A 20,730-nucleotide genomic window follows, 5' to 3' on the forward strand; every position below is an offset into this window, starting at 1 on the left:
GCTTAGCCAGGTGCGGTGGCTCATGCCTGTAATCCCAGCACTTTGGGAGGCCGGGGCGGACAGATCACCTGAGGTTGGGAGTTCGAGACCAGCCTGACGAACATGGAGAAACCCTGTCTCTACTAAAAATACAAAATTAGCCAGGCTGGTGGCACATGCCTGTAATCTCAGTTACTTGGGAGGCTGAGGCAGGAGAATCACTTGAACCTGGGAGGCGGAGGCTGCGGTGAGCCGAGATTGTGCCATTGTGGTAAGCCGAGATCGCACCACTGTACTCTAGCCAGGCAACAAGAGTGAAACTCCGTCTCCAAAAAAAAATTAAGTTTAGATCAATCCTCGAGTTTCTGCTTCACTTTAGTTGGCTACCCTCTTTGATGGTTCTAAATACAGTTAATAAACTCACTCAATTGTATAACGGTCAAAGTTTGTGGGTGGAAGAAAAAAATGAAGGGCATTGAGAGACATTCATTCCATCAAGGGCACTATGCAGTGCCTGGTATTTTCTTCCTCCATTACATATAGAGATAGCTGTCATCACATTTTTCTTCTGCAACTCAGAAGAAACTTGATGAAACACCAGAGACAACCTTGCGATGTCTGGAAGGACTCTGGCCCTGAAGCGGGCAATGAGGTTTGCACATACAAGTCCGTGAAGAAGGAAAGGCAAAAATACTCTCTAATCTCCAGCCCTCATCCTCAAGGATAGTATAAAACAAGAAAAGGGCCGGGCGCGGTGGCTCACGCCTGTAATCCCAGCACTTTGGGAGGCCGAGGCGGGCGGATCACAAGGTCAGGAGATCGAGACCACGGTGAAACCCCGTCTCTACTAAAAATACAAAAAATTAGCCGGGCGCGGTTGTGGGCGCCTGTAGTCCCAGCTACTCGGGAAGCTGAGGCAGGAGAATGGCGTGAACCTGGGAGGCGGAGCTTGCAGTGAGCCGAGATCGCGCCACTGCACTCCAGCCTGGGCGACAGAGCCAGACTCCGTCTCAAAAAAAAAAAAAAAAAAAAAAAACAAGAAAAGGTCAGTTAAATGTATTTTCATCCTTCTTTTATTTTGTTAAATATGCCTAAAAGTCTGCAGGTGAGTTAATATGTCCTTGAAAGGGGGCATGTGACACCTCGGTCTTTTTAGCATTTCTAATTCTGTGAAAGCCACCTTAAATCTTTTGGGAGACAAAACGGTCTGTTGGAAGAAAACAGCCTCTGATGTAGCTATAAATCACTCTTCTATTTTCTTATTTATAAAATCATAACAGAAATAAGAAGTTGTTTTGTCAATAATAGAACACAGACATGAACTTGACCTAACAACGAGCATAAAGCTGTCAATTCATCTTGCATTAACAAAAATAAAAATACGAATAAAAGAAAATGAAACAAGAGAAAAATTAGAAAGAAATGACAAAATTCAAACTGACTTTGAAAAAATCTGATTTTATTTTCTGAATCAAAAAGAAGTATTTCATGTTAAATTTAGACTGTTTAGCTTTCCACTGATCTCTCAAGATACTTTCCAGATATTAACAGTACTCAGAACTGTGTAAAAGTTAACAACCAATACCATGTTTTAAAGAAAAAAGTTTAAATGTAAGATTGATGTCTTGGGAACATTACTAAATGTACTTCTAAGAAATCCTTCTCAAAGGTCAAAGTATTGACAATTCTGATTTAAAAATTTAAAATTTTTAATTATTGGAGATTTAAGTAACAATAGTTTCAAGAGCCAAGAATCAGATTGCTTTTTAAAACAGATTTTTTTTTTTTCCTGAGGGATTCACACTTGCCAACAACTCCAGTTAAATATAATAGTCCACCCAAATCCCAAATGTAAATGTATTATGTCACCTTGGAATAGTAACATTATAAAATGGGATTTCTAAATTATAATACATACACATAATATACCATTTTAACTGACATGTTTACCAGCAGAATTCTGAAATCAAAAACAAATTCTACATTCAAGGGACAAATGATAAATGCTCTTTCATTATTTTAAGAGTCCATTCCATTTTTTGTTGTTTTCTACTCCCAGATTTTAAAATGGACCAAGGGACCCAAGGCCAAGTCAATCCTATTTTCCTGAACCCAACTGCCAGTAGGTACTGGCCCTACATACGCGTCCTTTAACAAGCCCCATTCTCAAAAGGCTGGGGGTATTTACATAAGAACTTATTCCAAAGTGGCTCTAAGATCCATGTTCCCAAGATCTGGTACGGGCTATTCATGTGTTCTGAGGCATGTCCAGCATGCAAGCAAACTTATCTGTTCAAATTGAGGTAAAACAGACAAAAAACACTTAATATTAACAGAAGCTACATAATTAAAACTAACCTTTTGCTGCTTATTTAAGCTAATTATGTATTCTTACAAAACAGAGACCCTCAAGTCAATAATTTCTTTTGATTTTAGTCACCTCCAAATTAAGCCTCTTCTTTCAAAGACATTATTAGTTAAAAAGTTTTTAAATGAAGAAAAATATAATTTTTTCCAGAACTTGTATTTTGTCATTAGTGTGATGCAATTTCTTTTTATTTTTCAAACTTAGAAAGAACTCATGTATGGGTACTATTTGATATTTTTTTCAGATACCAAGGAATACCGACAGGATTCATAAATAGGATTTTCTGACACTGGCAGGAAAGTCTGCTAACGTTTACAAAATACCAAAGACTCTTCTTTCAAGCTTCAAAGATGGCTGAGAATTAACAGTTATGATTAGTTTTTCAGTGCAAATAAAAAATTTAAATCTTGATTTTTTTTTGGCCAACATTTTAAACAGTCAAATTTTACTGTACTTCCAGGTTTCAAATCAAAACAAACAAACAAAACAACTAATGAAAATTACCCAATTGGCAACAAGTCCCGTATTTCAATGTTATTTTTAAACCACCAATTATAACCTACTGCCAGTAATTATTTGTAAGTACCTGCTTGTTTTATTAAGCACTGGTCAGTTACATAAAAGAATAATTTGCAAGAATGATACTTGGCAATGGGTTACTTTAACGCTTCTGGAATAAACAGAAGCATTAACAAAACACCAGATCTTAAGCACTTTTAAATCTGTAATTTGAATTACCAAAAGGATTTTTAAATGTTACTTTTCCATTGAAGGACTGTAGGGAGTCTAGTCCCAGCTAACATGGTTGATTTTTAAAAATAAATAAATCCCTAAGCCACATAGTAATGGAATACTACACTTGCTTTTTATATCATATGGAAACAGCTCCAGACAGAGCACAAGTAGAAGAAAACCTGCCAAATCAAAGTACTGTAAATAAAGTTCCTCTATGTACTCCAGTGAGAAAACCTCAAAAATAAAAATCAGAAGACCACCCACTGTTACCCCTCCCCCCAACAAAACCCACCCAAAACACTTTAGTTCTGAACCTAACATTTCCCTAAGATGTTCACAGGAGAAGCTTTAAGGTACTTAAAGCTGCAGCAGTACAGCTGAAAGCGCCACATTACAGAGGAAATGCCCTAAAGGGTTCAGCAGCTGCCCACCCATCCCGAACCACCCCCCATCCCAGTAATATGTAAAAGCTCCTGAAGTTTTTTTCTTATGCTAATAAAGGCATACCACCTAGTGTGCTAAAGACTACGACTAGCAGCATTAGAGCAGTAAAGTGAAAACAGGAAGCCTACAGGAATGATCTAAATGCCTACTTAGAAGAAACAAAGCAGCAGACAGGATCCTGAGCCCTCTAGTCTATGTAGGGAAGCAGTTGAATTAAACTCAGATTTACCCACATTAACAAAAATTTAACAAAGCTTCCCCAAGACACCAGAATAAAACTTGACCTTTCCAGTCAAAGGGCAGAGAGAGGCCTCTTCCACGTCCTGGAGTTGAATGAGTTCAAAGATTGGCAATAAAGGAAAAAAGAAAGCATTAGGGGTGTGATGGGAACAAGCTTTGGAGTTTATCGAACAGTCACACCAAGTTTCTCCAGCACACGGACACCCTTTTCTTGGTACTCTTGTCGGGTCATCCAAAAGTTGTCTTTGTCTTTCATGATATCCGCTAGAACTGCACCACCCAGGAATACCATGTGCTTTCTGCGGGGTGGGTCTTCAATGCGGATCTTAAATTTCTAAAGGAGAAAGAAAGGATAATAAAATGGTACATGTGCACAGTGCTTTCTGCTTTATGAAAATGACTTTTAAATATATGCTCTCGCTCAACCTTGCAACAGTCCTGTGATATAAGTAGAACGGTAGGATTTGGTACCTGAGGTACAGGAACACTTAGTAATTTGCCCAAAGCTCATGTTTAGGAGACCACACATCCATCCCAGCATGCCTGGAACAGTCCTGATTTACACGTGGTGTCCCATCATTATTAACACCATCGCTTTTCATTCTTGAGTGTCCTAATTTGATCAGTAAATTACATGACTTAACACCCTACTGAGGGACCAAACATGAGAGACATAATTAGCGCAAATTTCCCATCCCCTGGCAGATGACCACTTGGGAAAGTCACTTTGCTATCAAACAAAGTCTGGATAAGAGGACTTGCATGACTTCTTAAAGGTCTAATACTGTTATGATTCTAGTCCAGTGCAACTGAGTAAAACTGAAGTTCTTTTCTTTTAAGCAAAGCTTACTTTCTATTGTCTCAAAATCAAATGAAATGTTCTTAAACAAGGCCAAATATGGTCAAAACAAATCATGGGGATGTTATGAGAAAATGAACACAGTAACCAAAATTAAAGACAACTGGGAAAAGTTTTATACTCTGTAGCTACTATTAAGTGTCTAGGAAGGACACACTCTCCTTATCTTTATGGTTGGTCAACACTGAAAGAGACCTTAAAATGACATAGCAAGTTTTTCATTTACAGTGTCACAATCCTGCAAAAAACACCCAATGTAACTATGTCATTCCAAATCATTTGTATATTTATGTCACATAAATGAATTGTAAGCGTTCTGAGAACTGTAAGGGTTTCCAAGATAAAGAAAAACATGAGTTTATTTACCAATTCTGAGACTATTTTAATTGTTCCTTTAGCTTTCTTGCTCTTAGGTAGGGGTCAGCAAATTTTTTTGGAAAGGGCCAGATACTTGAGGCTTTGCAGGTGTGACAAGTACCCAACCCCACATGTAGCTAGAAGGTGCCCACAGACAGTAAATGACAACAGGTAACATTATGTAAACAAATGGGCTTGGCTGTGTTCCAATAAAAGTTAAAACAAAACAAAACAAAAAAAAAACAGTTTTGGCATAAGGGCTATAAATGCCCACCTCTGCTCTAAGGGAAACTTAGCTAGCTCCTGAAGACGCTGCTTCTGTAAATATCTCAACTGCTTACTGTTTCTCTCTCACACACTACCTTAACCCTGGAGGTTTGGTAATATGAGTTCTTGCTCTTCATTGCTTCATCTTGCTCATCCCTAAAACTCCATAGCTCCAATGAAACTCATTCTATCAGATTACTCCATTTACCACTCCCTCCTTGCTGAACTCATGCACCTGCTCTCAAGCAGCTGAACAAGATAAGAAAGATACAAAACATCTTGCTTCAATGTATCACTAACCTCAACTGAGCTTGCTGCTGCATGGTAATCCTATTACATTTCTCTATTCTCTTCCATTCTCCAAAACAACCATTGCAACCTCCTCCTCTAGTCTAAAACTCTACCATCCCTTCCCTCCTCTCAGTGCCTCCTAACTGGTCTATGCCCACCTTTGTTCCCTCTTCCCCCAAGAGTCTATTCAACACACCAGACTTAATGAGCCCTTAAAAATATACATCAGATCCTATCATTTCTCTGCTTAAACCGCCCCGGCACCCAAGACTTTCCATTTCACCAGGAGTCAAGCCAAACCCTTTACCATGGCTGAACAAGACCTGCCCTCCTGCTACCCTTCTGACCTCATATCCCACGTGTCCTCCTCCCTTGCTCTTTCTGCTCCAGCCACACTGGCACACTCCCACCAACCTGGGGCTTTTGCATTGTTCCTGCCTATAAGATTCTTCCCCCAGATAGCTGCATGGCTCACTCCTCTCACGCTCAACTTAGGTCTCTGATCAAAAGTCACTTCACCCAGAAGGCCTTAGGCCTTTCCTGATCACAGTTTATGAAGGAGCACACAACCTCTCCAACCACTAAGAGTTTCCAGCTCTTCACCTTACTTTTCTTCATATCACTTATTACCACTAATACATTATTTAGACTAAAAGTAGGGATTCTGTTTTCATTGTTTTGTTTGTCCCCAGCACCTAGACCTATGTCTGGCACCCAGGAGTTCAAGAAATGTTTGCTGAATAAATGATCACCTGAGATCAATTATAAATTATATGTAAAACTCAATAAAATCAGAAAAATGAGTGAAGTACCTAGACAGCACGGCTCCTTTCGAGTCTGTTAATCTGTTTAATGTATGTGAGCCCATACTCAATTTAATTTCAACAATTTGAGTCATATATGAAAGATGTAACATACAGTACTCTATAATACATAATCTCATTATCCAAAATAGTTGATCAAAGTCAGTGAGACAAAGCTCAGAGATTAACTCAAGATTAGATAACTCTTGGTTGAGTATACAGCACATACTGTATATTTCACATAGTCCAGAGTTTGGTGGAAAAAACACACAAACCCATGCCAAAGAAACATCAACTATTACTAGTTAAAAAATTTCTTTCTACTGTACATACCAACAACTACCAATTAAAGTCTGTTTCAAGAGCTATGACAGTTACCGGGATGCAAAAAAATTTGAGACATGATGTTTTACAATCTGACGGAGGAGAGAAGACAACATATGTAACAAACAAAGTCAGAAATATGAGACAGCCCAAGAGAAGTGCTAAAGGCTGATTGCATATCCAAAATAAGTTTAAAAAAAAAAACAAAAAAAACCTCAAGTGGGGCATTTATTCCCCCATAGTACAGCAGGTTCTTCTTTTGCACATAGAGGCGCCTCGGAGTCTGTGCTGGTTGTTACAGATGAACCAGAACTTTTGGCCCTGACCTCACTGCCTCCATCCATTGACTATAGAGGTGACCAGAGCTTATCTTGAACTATTTCCCTCTTCCTGTCATTTCCAGACTGCACTTGACTGCAGTAGGAATTTGTTTTGGAAGACATCTTGCCCCCTCTGGTGGTTGTCAAGATTCACAAACTACTGTACAGTCTTTTAAAAGAATGTTAATAATAGTTGATTTACTAATACTTACAGAAAGTTTTTCCACATCACCCTTCAAAACTCGTTCTAAGTAAAGCTGTTTAAGTTCTCGTTCCAACCGTGATGGCAGGCCAGGATACATAGTAGACCCTCCAGAAAGCACAATGTGTTTGTAGAATTCAGATCTAGAAAGACACAATGGTTATTCATTTGGAGTTTTAGGTTAGGAAAATGGTATCTCACGGTTACTGTTACTTATGTCAGCCTCATGGGGTTGCTGGGAGAATTAAATAAAATTCCACATGTAAATCACAGGGCTGAATATTTGCTGTTATTACTACTGTGAAGTAATGACCCCTCTTTACACATAAAACCTTTTTATAATTTTGATGAAAATACTTCTAAAAGTATATAATACATTTTTTTTGTGTGAATGTAACTGAGACTTCTAATAATGACCAAGATTTACATTACAAACTTCTAGTACTTGGACTATGTTGTCACATGCTTCCCTAAAGCCATTGAAATGTGGTGATTTACTATAATTAGCCCTATTCTACTTTAATCCAGAATTCCTGCTTTTTAATTTTTTATTTATCTTTTGTAGTTTTCTCTTTTTTGTTCCTTTGCTTAGAGGCTGTCTGCTGTTATTTTTGGCTAGACTGATGTGTATGCTTCTTATAGCAGCACCCTCTTTTTTCCTTAAATATGCTGTTGTCTATGATATCAGATAATCCAACCTAAAAAGACTGCATATGTAGTAAAAGTAACAGAATCTGAGTGAGGGTCTGAGGAATAATACAAAGTTTGGGAGCTGATTTGCACTCATTTTGGCCTTATTCAAACTGGCTTCCAGGTTCTCAATGGCTAAAGCTACTGCAACTCCAACAAAGCATTGTTTTTGTATTTAATTGCCAAAGCAAGCCTGGTGAATGTCGCATAAACTAAGCAGTTGAAATACAGATTCACGTGATAAGTACACATAAGCATTTACATGTACATTTTCAACATGCAGAACACACAAAACAAAATTTGAGTTATTCCACTTTGCAATGCCAACTCTGTGGAGAAGGTACTGAATCTGACTCCACGCTTTGGGAACGTCGAAGCCCTAATCAGCAACAACAGGCATGTACTTTTTTTTTTTTTTTTTTTAAATATACAGAGTCTCACTTTGTCGCCTGGGTTGGAGAGCAGTGGCGTAATCTCGGCTCACTGCTCCGCCTCCTGGGTTCAAGCGATTCTCCTGCCTCAGCCTCCTGAGTAGCTGGGATTACAGATGCCTGCCACTACACCCAGCTAATTTCTTGTATTTTTAGTAGAGACAGGTTTCACCATGTTGGCCAGGATGGTCTCGAACTCCTGACCTCGTGATTCGCCCGCCTCAGCCTCCCAAAGTGCTAGGATTACAGGCGTGAGCCACCGCGCTTGGCCAGCATATACTTTTAAATACAATTCTGCTGTGAATGAACATCAAATCAAAGGACAAAATAATCTAATCCCTATCATGAGAATTTACCACGATTATGAAGGCTAGATTCGATTTCTGATCATCTTGCACAAGGTTTATAGCTTGTTATAAGTCAACTGCTATTTTTATTAATTTCTATTACTATCCTGGCTCCAAAGCCATCCCATCAAAATTAATTAGGTGGCTTCAGGGTCACACAAACAAATAAATGCTTGCTGTACAAAATGCTTCTGGGTGAATTCCTCTATAACCTGAGTGTAGAGAAGGGATTTCTAACGATGACTCAAGCTCTAGCTGTAATAAAATATGACTATAAATCTTCTTATATGACTAAATAAAAACAAACTTTTGCATGGCTAAAACACTAAGAGCAATAGACAAACGGCAAACAGAGGAAATATCTGTAAAAGACATCAGAAAGCTAAAAGAAAACTTTTCAAAACTGGAAAAAAAAAAAAACAAAAAACCCAAAACTCCAAAATCTACAGACAAAAAAGCCATGAACGATTTGCCAAAAAAAAAAAAAAAAAAAAAATCAAAAATGTCCCTTAAGGCTGGGTGCGGTGGCTTACGCCTGTAATCCCAGCACTTTGGGAGGCCGAGGTGGACGGATCACGAGGTCAAGAGATCAGAGACCATCCTGGCCAACATGGTGAAACCCCATCTCTACTAAAAATACAAAAATTAGCTGGGCGTGGTGGCACGCACCTGTAGTCCCAGCTACTTGGGAGGTTGAGGCAGGAGAATCGCTTTAACCCAGGAGATGGAGGTTGCAGTGAGCTGAGATTGCACCACTGCACTCCAGCCTGGCGACAGAGCAAGACTCTATTAAAAAAAAAAAGTCCCTTAAATATACAAAAATATGTTATATATATATATAATTTTCATAGTAACTTTTTTTTTGTGGAGGTGGGGAGAGACAGGGTCTCACTCTGTCACCCAGGCTGCAGTGCAGTGGCACAATCGTGGCTCACTGCAGCATCTACCTCTCAGGCTCAAGCGATCCTCCCACTTCAGCCTTCTGAGTAGCTAGGACTACAGGAGTACACCACCACCACACCTGGCTAATCTTTTTGAAAAAAATTTATGTAAAGACAGGATGTCCATATGTTGCCCAGGCTGGTCTTAAACTCCTGGGCTTAAAGCACACCTCCTACTCAGCCTCCCAAAGTGCTGCAATTACAGCCAGAAGCCACCACACCTGGCTTGACTTCACTCTTTTTTTTTTTTTTTTTTTTTTTGAGACGGAGTCTCGCTCTGTCACCCAGGCTGGAGTGCAGTGGCCGGATCTCAGCTCACTGCAAGCTCCACCTCCCGGGTTCACGCCATTCTCCTGCCTCAGCCTCCCGAGTAGCTGGGACTACAGGCGCCCGCCACCGCTCCCGGCTAATTTTTGTATTTTTTTAGTAGAGACGGGGTTTCACGTGTTAGCCAGGATGGTCTCGATCTCCTGACCTCGTGATCCACCCACCTCGGCCTCCCAAAGTGCTGGGATTACAGGCTTGAGCCACCGCGCCCGGCCGACTTCACTCTTAATGAGAGAAATAAAAAGTAAAATTACACTGAAATAATGTCTCACTCATCAGACTGGTGGAAAGGATAAATGATACAACTGCCAGAGAGGGAAATTTGGCAATATCTAACAAAAATACATGCATTTACATCAAACTAAGAAGTTTCTCTCAGCACTTTGGTAGGCTGAGGGGGGGGTGGATCACTTGAGGCCAGGAGTTCGAGACCAGCCTGGTCAATATGGCAAAACCCCATCTCTACTAAAAAATCCAAAAACAAACAAACAAACAAACAAACAAAAAACCTGGGCATGGTGGTGCATGCCTGTAATCCCAGCTACTTGGGAGGCTGAGGCACGAGAATCACTTGAAAACAGGAGGCAGAGGTTGCAGTGAGCCAAGATTGCACCACTACACTCCAGCCTGGGTGAGAGTAACATTCCATCTCAAAAAAACACAAAAAACAAACCAATAACAACAACAAAAGAAGTTTCTGCACAGCAAAGGAATAAATCAACAAAGTGAAGATACAACCTATAGAATGTGAGAATATACTTGCAAACCAGACATCTGATAAGGAGTTAATATCCCAAATATATAAGAAACTCAAATCTCAAATGACTCAATAGCAAAAAAACAAATAACCCAATTAATGGGCAAATGACCTGAATAAACATTTCTCAAAACACATACAAATGGAAAAAATGCTAAGCATCCCTAATCATCAGGGAAATAAATGCAAATTAAACCACAACGAGATATCACTTCACACCTGTTAGAATGGCTATTATCAAAAAAGAGAAAAGGTAACAAATACTGGCAAGGATGTGGAGGAAAGGAAACCCTTGTACACTGCTGGTGGGAGTGTGAATTAGTACAACTATTACGGAAAACAGTATGGAGGTTCCTCAAAAAGTTAAAAATAGAACTACCATATGATACAGCAATTCCACTACTGGGTATATCTCCAAAGGATCTGAAATCAGTATGACTATGTAAGAGAGTATCTTTATCCTTAGGAAACACCAACTGGTAAAGAATTGATGCATTTTATCTACTCTCAAACGGTTCAGAAAAAAAAAAACAGAATGAAAAAACAAACACGCAGAACATTATAATTAGTAAAATGGTAAATATAGATAAAGGATATAGATTAGGTTTTCTGTATTTTTCTTGCAACTTTTCCATAAGTCTGAAATTATTTCAAGTAAGTTTATAAACAACTTAGGCATTCTATTTAATTCCACCTATTTTTGATAAATAACTTTAAAATTTTTTTTATTATTTTTCTGATAAATAACTTTGAAATCACCATTTCTAATATACCTGGTATCAATGTCAGCCGCCTGAATTGTGTTAAAAAGCAATTCAGCAACACCAACTCCTTCAACATTGATCAAGTGAGGCTGAAATAAAGCTTCTGGTGCTTCAAATCTCTCTCCCCCAACTTTGATGATACGTCCATCTGGGAGCTAGAAACCAAGAATAATCAGGTACTAATCAGAAAAGATTAAAATTTCCCAGTGTTCTCCAGAACACTAGTACTTACAAATACATCTGTTCTGTAACCAAAATCATTACCAACAATAACTTTTCCTAAAAAATATTTTGGGGAAAAAAAGGTAAATTAAATAGATTCAGGTAACTGTTCTTATCATCACATTCTGTTTTGCTTTTAAAAGTGGTATGCCATGCCCCCAAATATCAGGAATTTCTTGGAGAAATCACTGATGCATGAGTGCATGACATTTGCAGCAAAGCAGAAACAGCCATCACTAACCAACCACTGTATTTTGATTACTGCTGCTATGTGTTACTGCAGTTTTATAATTTTAACATATTTGTGATTTTATGGATATTTCTGCTATGTAGAATAGACATGTTAAACATTGATTGACTGACTGAGATGGAGTTTCGCTCTTGTCACCCAGGCTGGAGCGCAATGGCGCAATCTCGGCTCACTCCAACCTCTGTCTCCTAGGTTCAAGCAATTCTCCTGCCTCAGCCTCCTGAGTTGCTGGGATTACAGGCATGCGCCACCACGCCAGCATATTTTTATATTTTTAGTAAAGACAGGGTTTCATCATGTTGACCAGGTATTGAACTCCTGGCCTCAGGTGATCTGCCCGCCTTGGCCTCCCAAAGTGTTGGGATTACAGGCATGAACCACTGCACCCAGCTACATCAAACATTTTAAATAATTTTATGTCACCAAATAATTACTCTGTGAAACTATTATTTTGCCATCAAAATACTTTATAACATGTGTGCCACTTCTATCAAATCATTTAATCCAAAAAATGTTTTATGATCAAAGAAGTTTACAGAACACTGATCTAGACTATTTTTATTAGGCAATTCTGTTGTATCCTACTAGGTCCTAATAAATTTTAAATAACTGATAAATATAATTTCAATTTAAGCAAATAAGATTTAAACAAATCAGGTGTCATATTATTATTATTATTTTTTTTTTTTTTATTTTTTTTTTTTGAGACGGAGTCTGGCTCTGTCGCCCAGGCTGGAGTGCAGTGGCGCGATCTCGGCTCACTGCAAGCTCCGCCTCCCGGGTTCACGCCATTCTCCTGCCTCAGCCTCCCAAGTAGCTGGGACTACAGGCGCCCACAACCGCGCCCGGCTAATTTTTTGTATTTTTAGTAGAGACGGGGTTTCACCGTGGTCTCGATCTCCTGACCTTGTGATCCGCCCGCCTCGGCCTCCCAAAGTGCTGGGATTACAGGCGTGAGCCACCGCGCCCGGCCACAGGTGTCATATTATGACTTTGTACAAAAAAACCTTGTCAGTCACACATCATGTTCATATTTAATTAAATGAGAAATGTTAAGTAGAAACTTCCTCTCATAACACCTCACAATTCACTGGATTGTCCTAAGTAATAAGCATGCCCATGTATGCTGGCATTTGACACATTTCTATACAAGATACCAGAATTAATTTTACATTAACAAGTCTAACAGTACATTTATAATATAATTACTTTTTTTTTTTTTGAGACAGAGTCTCGCTCTGTCACCCAGACTGGAGTGCAGTGGCTTGATCTTGGCTCAGTGCAACCTCTGCCTACCGGGTTCAAATGATTCTTATACCTCAGCCACCCAAGTAGCTGAGATTACAGGCATGTGCCACCATGCCTGGCTAATTTTTGTATTTTTAGTAGAGACAGTTTTTGCATGTTGGCCAGGGTGATCTCGAGCTCCTGGCCTCAAGTGATCTGCCCAGTTTGGCCTTCCAAAAGTGCTAGGATTACAGGCATGAGCCACCATGCCTGGCCCTACAATATATATATATATATTTTTTTTTGAGATAGGGTCTTGCTCTATTGTCCAGGCTAGAGGGCAGTGGTGTGATCATGGCTCACTGCAGCCTCAATCTCCCAGATTCAAGTGATCTTCCCACCTCAGCCTCCCAAGTAGCTGGCACTACAGGTGCACACTACTATGTCTGGCTCATTTTGTTTATTTTTGTAGAGATGGGGTCTTGCTTTGTTACTTAGGCTGTTTTTGAACTCCTGGGCTCGAATGATCCTCCCATCTCGGCCTCCCAAAGTACTGGGATTACAAGGATGAGCCACCACGCCTGGCCAATTACAATGATTGTTTAGATTCCAAAACTGACTGATTCTGGTCCCAGCTACCTAGGAGGCTAAGGTGGGAGGATCACCTAACTCTGGGAGATTGAGACTGAAGTGAGCCGAGATCATGCCACTGCACTGTAGCCTGGGCAACAGAGTGAGGAGACCCTGTCTCAAAAGAGAAAGAAAAAAAAGGTTACCAAAACTTACAACCTTAAAAAAGCCACCTCCGTCAGGTGGGTTCACATGAAATCATCCAAAATATTTGGAAAAACTTCGCACAGCAGATCTTACTAGCAAAACCTCCTTCCTTAAGCACTCGAAGCCTGATAGTGTGGCTTCTTTCCATGCTCTGGCTGCTGGCCAACATGGGGTCAAGTTTTCTAACCACCTTAATGAACTGTTAAACGTAGGCATCCCATTTCTTTGCACCAAATCTTACCCTGTTCTGTATTTGTCCACTCATGCCCCTCTTTACTTACTCACCAGCTTATTACTTTATACTTGTGTATATGTGTGTGTATATATCAAATATATATATATATGTAAATACATATATGGGTTTTTGCTTTGTTTTTTTGAGACAGGGTCTCGCTCCTTCACCCAGGCAGGAGTGCAGTGGTGCAATCCTAGCTCTGCCTCAAAACTTCAGCCTTGAACTCCTGGGCTCAAGCAATCTTCCCACCTCAGCCTCTCAACTAGCTAGGACTACATGCATGTGCCACTATGCCTGGCAAATTTTTGTATTTTTTGTAGAGACAGGGTCTTCTTGTTATATTGCCCAGGCTGGTCATGAACTCCTGGCCTCAAGTGATCCTCCTATCTCAGCCTTCCAAAATGCTGGGATTACAGGTGTGAGCCACTACACCCAGCCTATTTGTATATATCTTTGTAGTCTACCTCAAATGCTTTGAGAAAAGAGAGAAGAAATAAAACACGTTTTACATTTCTAGTTTGCTTATCTTTTGCCCTGTGCCAGCCACTTTCTTCCAAACTAATCAGGTAGATGGAAAATTAGACAACTAGAGAAACTATCAAGAAGACTTCAGGAAGGAATCTCCAGAGCAAATCTGGAGATGATTAAGTTACAAAATGGGTTTACTCCTAGAAGAAAACCTAGACAATACCATTCAGGACACAGGCATGGGCGAAGACTTCATGACTAAAACACCAAAAGCAATTGCAACAAAAGCCAAAATAGACAAATGGGATCTAATTAAACTAAAGAGCTTCTTGCACAGCAAAAGAAACTATCAACAGAGTGAACAGCCAACCTACAGAATGGGAAAATTTTTTGCAATCTATCCATCTGACAAAGGGTTAATATCCAGAATCTACAAGGAACTTAAACAAATTTACAAGAAAAAGACAAATAGCCCCATCAAAAAGTGGGCAAAGGATATGAACAGATACTTTTCAAAAGAAGACATTTATGTGGCCAATAAACATATGAAAAAACCTAGTCATCACTGGTCATTAGAGAAATACAAATCAAAACCACAAAATCTCATGCCAGTTAGAATGGTGATCCTTAAAAAGTCAGGGAACAACAGATGCCAGAGAGGATGTAGAGAAACAGGAACGCTTTTACACTGTTGGTGGGAGTGTAAATTAGTTCAACCATTGTGGAAGACAGTGTGGTGATTCCTCAAGAATCTAGAACTAGAAATACCATTTGACCCAGCGATCCCATTACTGGTTATATACCCAAAGGATTATAAATCATGCTACTATAAAGACACATGCATACATATGTTTATTGCAGCACCATTCACAACAGTAAAGACTTGGTACCAACCCAAATGCCCATCAATGTTGCAGTGGATAAAGAAAACGTGGCACATATACAACCATGGAATACCATGCAGCCATAAAAAAAGAATGAGTTCATGTCCTTTACAGGGACATGGGTGGAGCTGGAAACCATCATTCTCAGCAAATTAACACAGGAACAGAAAACCAAACACCAAATGTTCTCACTCATAAGTGGGAGTTGAACAATGAGACCATATGGGCACTGGAAGGGGAACATCACACATGGGGCCTGTCGTGGGTTGGGGGGCAAGGGGAGGGATAGCATTAGGAGAAATATCTAATGCAGATGACGGGTTGATGGGTGCAGCAAACCACCATAGCACATGTATACCTATGTAACAAACTTGCATTTTCTGCACATGTATCTCAGAACTTAAAGTGTAATAAAAAATAAATTTTAAAAAAATTTAAAATGGGTTTACTGAATATTTGGGTCACTATCTTAACAACTTTTTTTTTTTTTCCAACATGGAGTCTTGCTCTGTCACCCAGGTTGGAGTGCAGTGGCATGATCTCAGCTCACTGCAGCCTCCGCCTCCTGGGCTGAAGCAATTCTCCTGCCTCAGCCTGCTGAGTAGCTGAGATTACAGGTGCCCACTACCTTGCTCAGCTAATTTTTTGCATTTTTAGTAGATGGGGTTTACGCCATGTTGGCCAGGCTGGTCTCCAACTCCTGACCTCAGGTGATCCACCCTCCTCGGCCTCCCAAAGTGCTGGGATTTACAGGCGTGAGCCACTGCACCCAGCCAACAACAAATTTTTTATAATTATTTTTAAAATGACTATTTTGCACATATTTGTGAATATGTAGAGCTAGTATGCATCATATGGTTTTAAAATACTTGCCTTTATTGCCTATTACTATTTCATTTTAGTAATAACTAGTCAACTCCTCTGGTATTATAAACTATAACTAGGTCCTAAATCTCATTAGTTACAATTTCAAGTTAACATTTAACACCTCATTAAAAAATATTAAGTCAGGAAAGGCTGCCACCTACTGAATTAGTAAAGCAATGCTCCAGAATGACCATTTCCAAAGTACGTTTCTTAGACCACTAATCCCATGAAATTCTGAAAAGTCCTAGAGTGTAAGTCTGAGAAACACGCATACTATATTAATTGTGTATATATTAGCATACCAAAGGCTCTTGAGTTCTACAGTGATTTCCCAAACTTTTTTGACAATGTAATTCTTTTTAATTTTTGTGAAATGCTTATTAACATCTCAGGGAAATAAAGTTCTGTGAAACATATGTTAAGAAATGCTATGCCAAATACTAGAATCTCAAAATAACATCTCGCATCTAATTATATCCTAGTGTAGAGAGTAATTTATGATTCTTGCTTAAATTTGCATTATATGGTGCCCTAAAATAATTTTTTTTTTTTTTGAGACGGAGTCTCGCTCTGTCACCCAGGCTGGAGTGCAGTGGCCGGATCTCAGCTCACTGCAAGCTCCGCCTCCCGGGTTCACGCCATTCTCCTGCCTCCGCCTCCCGAGTAGCTGGGACTACAGGCGTCCGCCACCTCGGCCGGCTAGTTTTTTGTATTTTTTAGTAGAGACGGGGTTTCACCGTGTTAACCAGGATGGTCTCGATCTCCTGACCTCGTGATCCGCCTGTCTCGGCCTCCCAAAGTGCTGGGATTACAGGCTTGAGCCACCGCGCCCGGCCCGCCCTAAAATAATTAAATAGCATCTTAATGTAGAAAGAGACATTAAAAGTCACACATATACATATTGCAACAACCCAAGACAAAAATACTGACTCTTAAGAAAACCTCAAGCTGACACCAATAACCATGGCTGCCCACTTTAAAACATATATATATATATATATATATATAAAATACACTGGAAACACTTACTGTATAAGATTCAACTAGTACTGTGGTTTCTAAGGCCAGTTTCTGCTCTTGCTCAATATTATATCCCACGTAACACAGTTTTTCTTTAATCATGCGAACCGTTTCAAAATCAGCAGAGTGGTTGAAGGCATATCCTCGCAACAGAAGCAGCTGGTACAAAACAATAGCAATAAGTTCATAATAGATCTGAATGAGTTCTACTCTGCAAAAGCTATTACTGCTCATTAAATATGTCACATCAATAACAGAATGGGCAGTGGATTCTCAGCTCCTACTGAGTATTTCAGAAGTAGGAGTTTACCCCCCATAAAAGGATTTAGAGAGGGTAAAATAATTAACAATTCATAAATAAGTCAGTAAAATGACTAGAAAAGTCAGTTTTTGAAAAGCTCTACATGAGTACTAATGTTTTGATAAATAATCAAAGTATATTAATAAATATTATTTTAGTGCTGGACTCCTGTAGCCTGCAGTTTGTTCATACAATTAATGCCATATTTATGAAATGCCCCCAAGTCTTTATAAGTTTTATCTTTAGCTTCTAGTACTGCGTCTGGCACATATTAGAACGGCAATAGCATTTGTTTAACAAATGATAAGGGAATTATTGGGATACTCAAAGGTATAATCTCTATTCTTATGTTTCTTAAATGCTAGAAAATATTAGTTTTTTTTTAAAAAAACCCACTGAGAGAAAAAACATTACTAGACTTTAGAAATAAAAAAAATATCCTCTAATATTTGAGTCTGTGTTCTAAAGACAACCCCAGAAATTCTGTTGGTTACCCTTTGAATTTTGGCCTAAAATGAGAGTATTATAATTCTCATTAATTTAATCTCCCCTCATGAGGAGGATTACTTTAAATGACACTGAAGGAACCCAATGTCAAGGTAAAGACAGTGCAACCCAATTTAATGCAGAGACAGGGTTTCTTAACAGTAGCACCACTGACAGACTATACATTGTTTGTGGTGCAGCCAGCCCTATTCATTATAGAATGTTCAGCAGCATTCCTGCCCAGCTCAGACAACCAAAAATGCATCCAGAAATTGCTAATATCCCCCAGGGGACAGCACTGTCCCCTGGTGAGAACCACTGTCCTGGAGAGGATAGACTAATTACAGAATTCTGGTATAAACAATTTTCTAAATTTTAATATTCAAAATGATATATGTTAGCAAGTAGACGCCTTATGTACCTTCTCCAGCAATGTTTTAAAGAAAATTATAACTAGTTATAGTCACAAGTAAACTAAAATAGTAAATGTTAAAAACTGGATATATTCCATGAAAACTACTAAACATTAAAGTCTGGTGTATTTGGGCTGTTTTTCTCAAATATCATTAATTTGCTATCACTGTATTTTGTGGGAAAGGACAAGTGTAGGCAACCCAACCAAGAATATGGCTTAAAACATACCTCCTCAAAGAAAGGTTTTATGGCAGAAAAGGCTGCCTGAGCTGACCAAGAAAGTTTCAAGATAGGGGTCTCTTCCATCCTTGAAATATCTGTCTACTCATTCCTCAGGAATAACAAATATAATTAGGTAATGATATAACGTACTCTCATTAGTATACAGAGATCATGTTTGTACATCTTTTTTTCTTGTTTTTATGTATCTTTTTCTCTTCATGTGTATAAAACTTATATGGATTTTTATATAAATAAGGGAGGTAATTGGGTAATTTCTCTAGTGGTACAGATTTACTGGAATCCTAAAATGATACATTCAATTCTGTGTTAAGATGGTAAACAAATTACAAAATTTAATTTCCATGATATTTTCCTTTCACTTACCTTGATAAGATATCTAGTTATATCCCTCCCAGCAATATCCAGTCTCCTGGTAAGATGAGGGAGAGAAAAGCCTTCATATACTGGGCAAATGTGAGTCACACCATCTCCAGAGTCTACCACTACACCAGTCAATAAACCTGCATAAAAGCCGGGGGGGGGGGGTTAAATAAAAAGTCATATCAGAAAAATCAAAGCCAGCAAGTTCCAAATACAGTACGGAAGCCAAAATAGAAACGTAACCAACTAGAAGCCAGAATTTATTATTTACTTTGCAGGTTTTTCTAATGCATAAGTATTAAAGCGAGTGTTCTCTTTTCAGACTTCTGGTCTACTATTATGTGCTGCCCAAGGAGATGAGAAGAAACAGACCCTGAGACCGAGGACTGAAAAACAGGACTTTTTTTTTTTTTTTTTTGAGACAGGATCTGGCTCTGTCACCAAGGCTGGAGAAGTACCAGTGGCTCAATCTAGGCTCACTGCAACCTTCATTTCCTGGGTTCCAGTCATACCTCCCACATTAGCCTCCTGAGTAGCTGGGACTACAGACATGCTCCTCCATCATGCCTGGCTAATTTTTGTATTTTTTTGTATAGACAGGGTTTCACCATGTTGCCCAACCTGGTCTCGAACTCCCGGCCTCAAGTGATCTGTCCGCCTTGGCCTCCCAAACTGTTGGGGTTACAGGTATGAGCCACCATACCCAGCAGAACATGTTCTTAAAGCTCTGTACAATTCTTCGTTTTTTTCAACTTAGATAGTTTTGAATATACTACAAATAACATATACGGTGTATTCTGGAAAAATGCCTATGGATACTAGACAACTAGAAATCTGAGAAAAATTAAACGTGACTACCCAAAGCATCCCTTTGATTATTCACTGGAAACCTTATAATAAAAGGCAATGTCAGTTAAACCTCATAATAAAAGAACAGCAAAGAAGCTGCTTTGTTTCCCATGTTTCCTCAACCTCCTGGGCTCAAGTGATCCTCTCACCTCAGCCTCTCAAGTGGCTGAGACTATAGGCGTGTGCTACCACACCCAGATAATTTTATTTTTTGTAGAGACAGGGATCTCACTATGTTGCCCAGGCTGGTCCCAAACTCCAGAGATCCAGCAATTTGCCCGCCTTGGCTTCTCAAAGTGCTGGGATTACAGGCATGAGACACCATACCTAGTCAAAGAAACTTTTTTAAAATTTTATTTATTTTATTTTATTTTTTGAGACAGAGTCTCACTCTGTCACCCAGGCTGGAGTGCAATGGCGCGATCTTGGCTCACTGAAACTTCCACCTCCTGGGTTCAAGCAATTCTCCTGCCTCAGCCTCCCTAGTAGCTGGGATTACAGGCGCCTGCCACCACGCCTGGCTAATTTTTTGTATTTTTTTTTAGTAGAGACGGGGTTTCACCGTGTTAGTCAGGATGATCTTGATCTCCTGACCTCGTGATCTGCCCACCTCGGCCTCCCAAAGTGCTGGGATTACAGGCGCAAGCCACCGCGCCCGGCCCAAAAACTTATATTTTTTAA

The 20,730-nt window shown here is 39.4% G+C and overlaps 1 protein-coding gene across 1 annotated transcript in view; it reads right to left on the reverse strand.

Moving 5' to 3' along the window:
- Positions 1 to 1,483: 1,483 nt before the first annotated feature.
- The window catches only part of ACTR2 (actin related protein 2), a 40,922-nt gene continuing 21,675 nt past the window's right edge, over positions 1,484 to 20,730 (reverse strand). The window contains 5 exon segments of the mRNA NM_001266940.1: positions 1,484 to 4,100; positions 7,200 to 7,332; positions 11,456 to 11,601; positions 17,406 to 17,555; positions 19,204 to 19,340. Coding sequence (NP_001253869.1) covers positions 3,930 to 4,100; positions 7,200 to 7,332; positions 11,456 to 11,601; positions 17,406 to 17,555; positions 19,204 to 19,340 — 737 coding nt within the window. The 3' untranslated portion in view covers positions 1,484 to 3,929.

The sequence above is a fragment of the Macaca mulatta genome, chromosome 13, assembly GCF_049350105.2.
Source record: "Macaca mulatta isolate MMU2019108-1 chromosome 13, T2T-MMU8v2.0, whole genome shotgun sequence".
NCBI classification, from domain to species: domain Eukaryota; kingdom Metazoa; phylum Chordata; class Mammalia; order Primates; family Cercopithecidae; genus Macaca; species Macaca mulatta.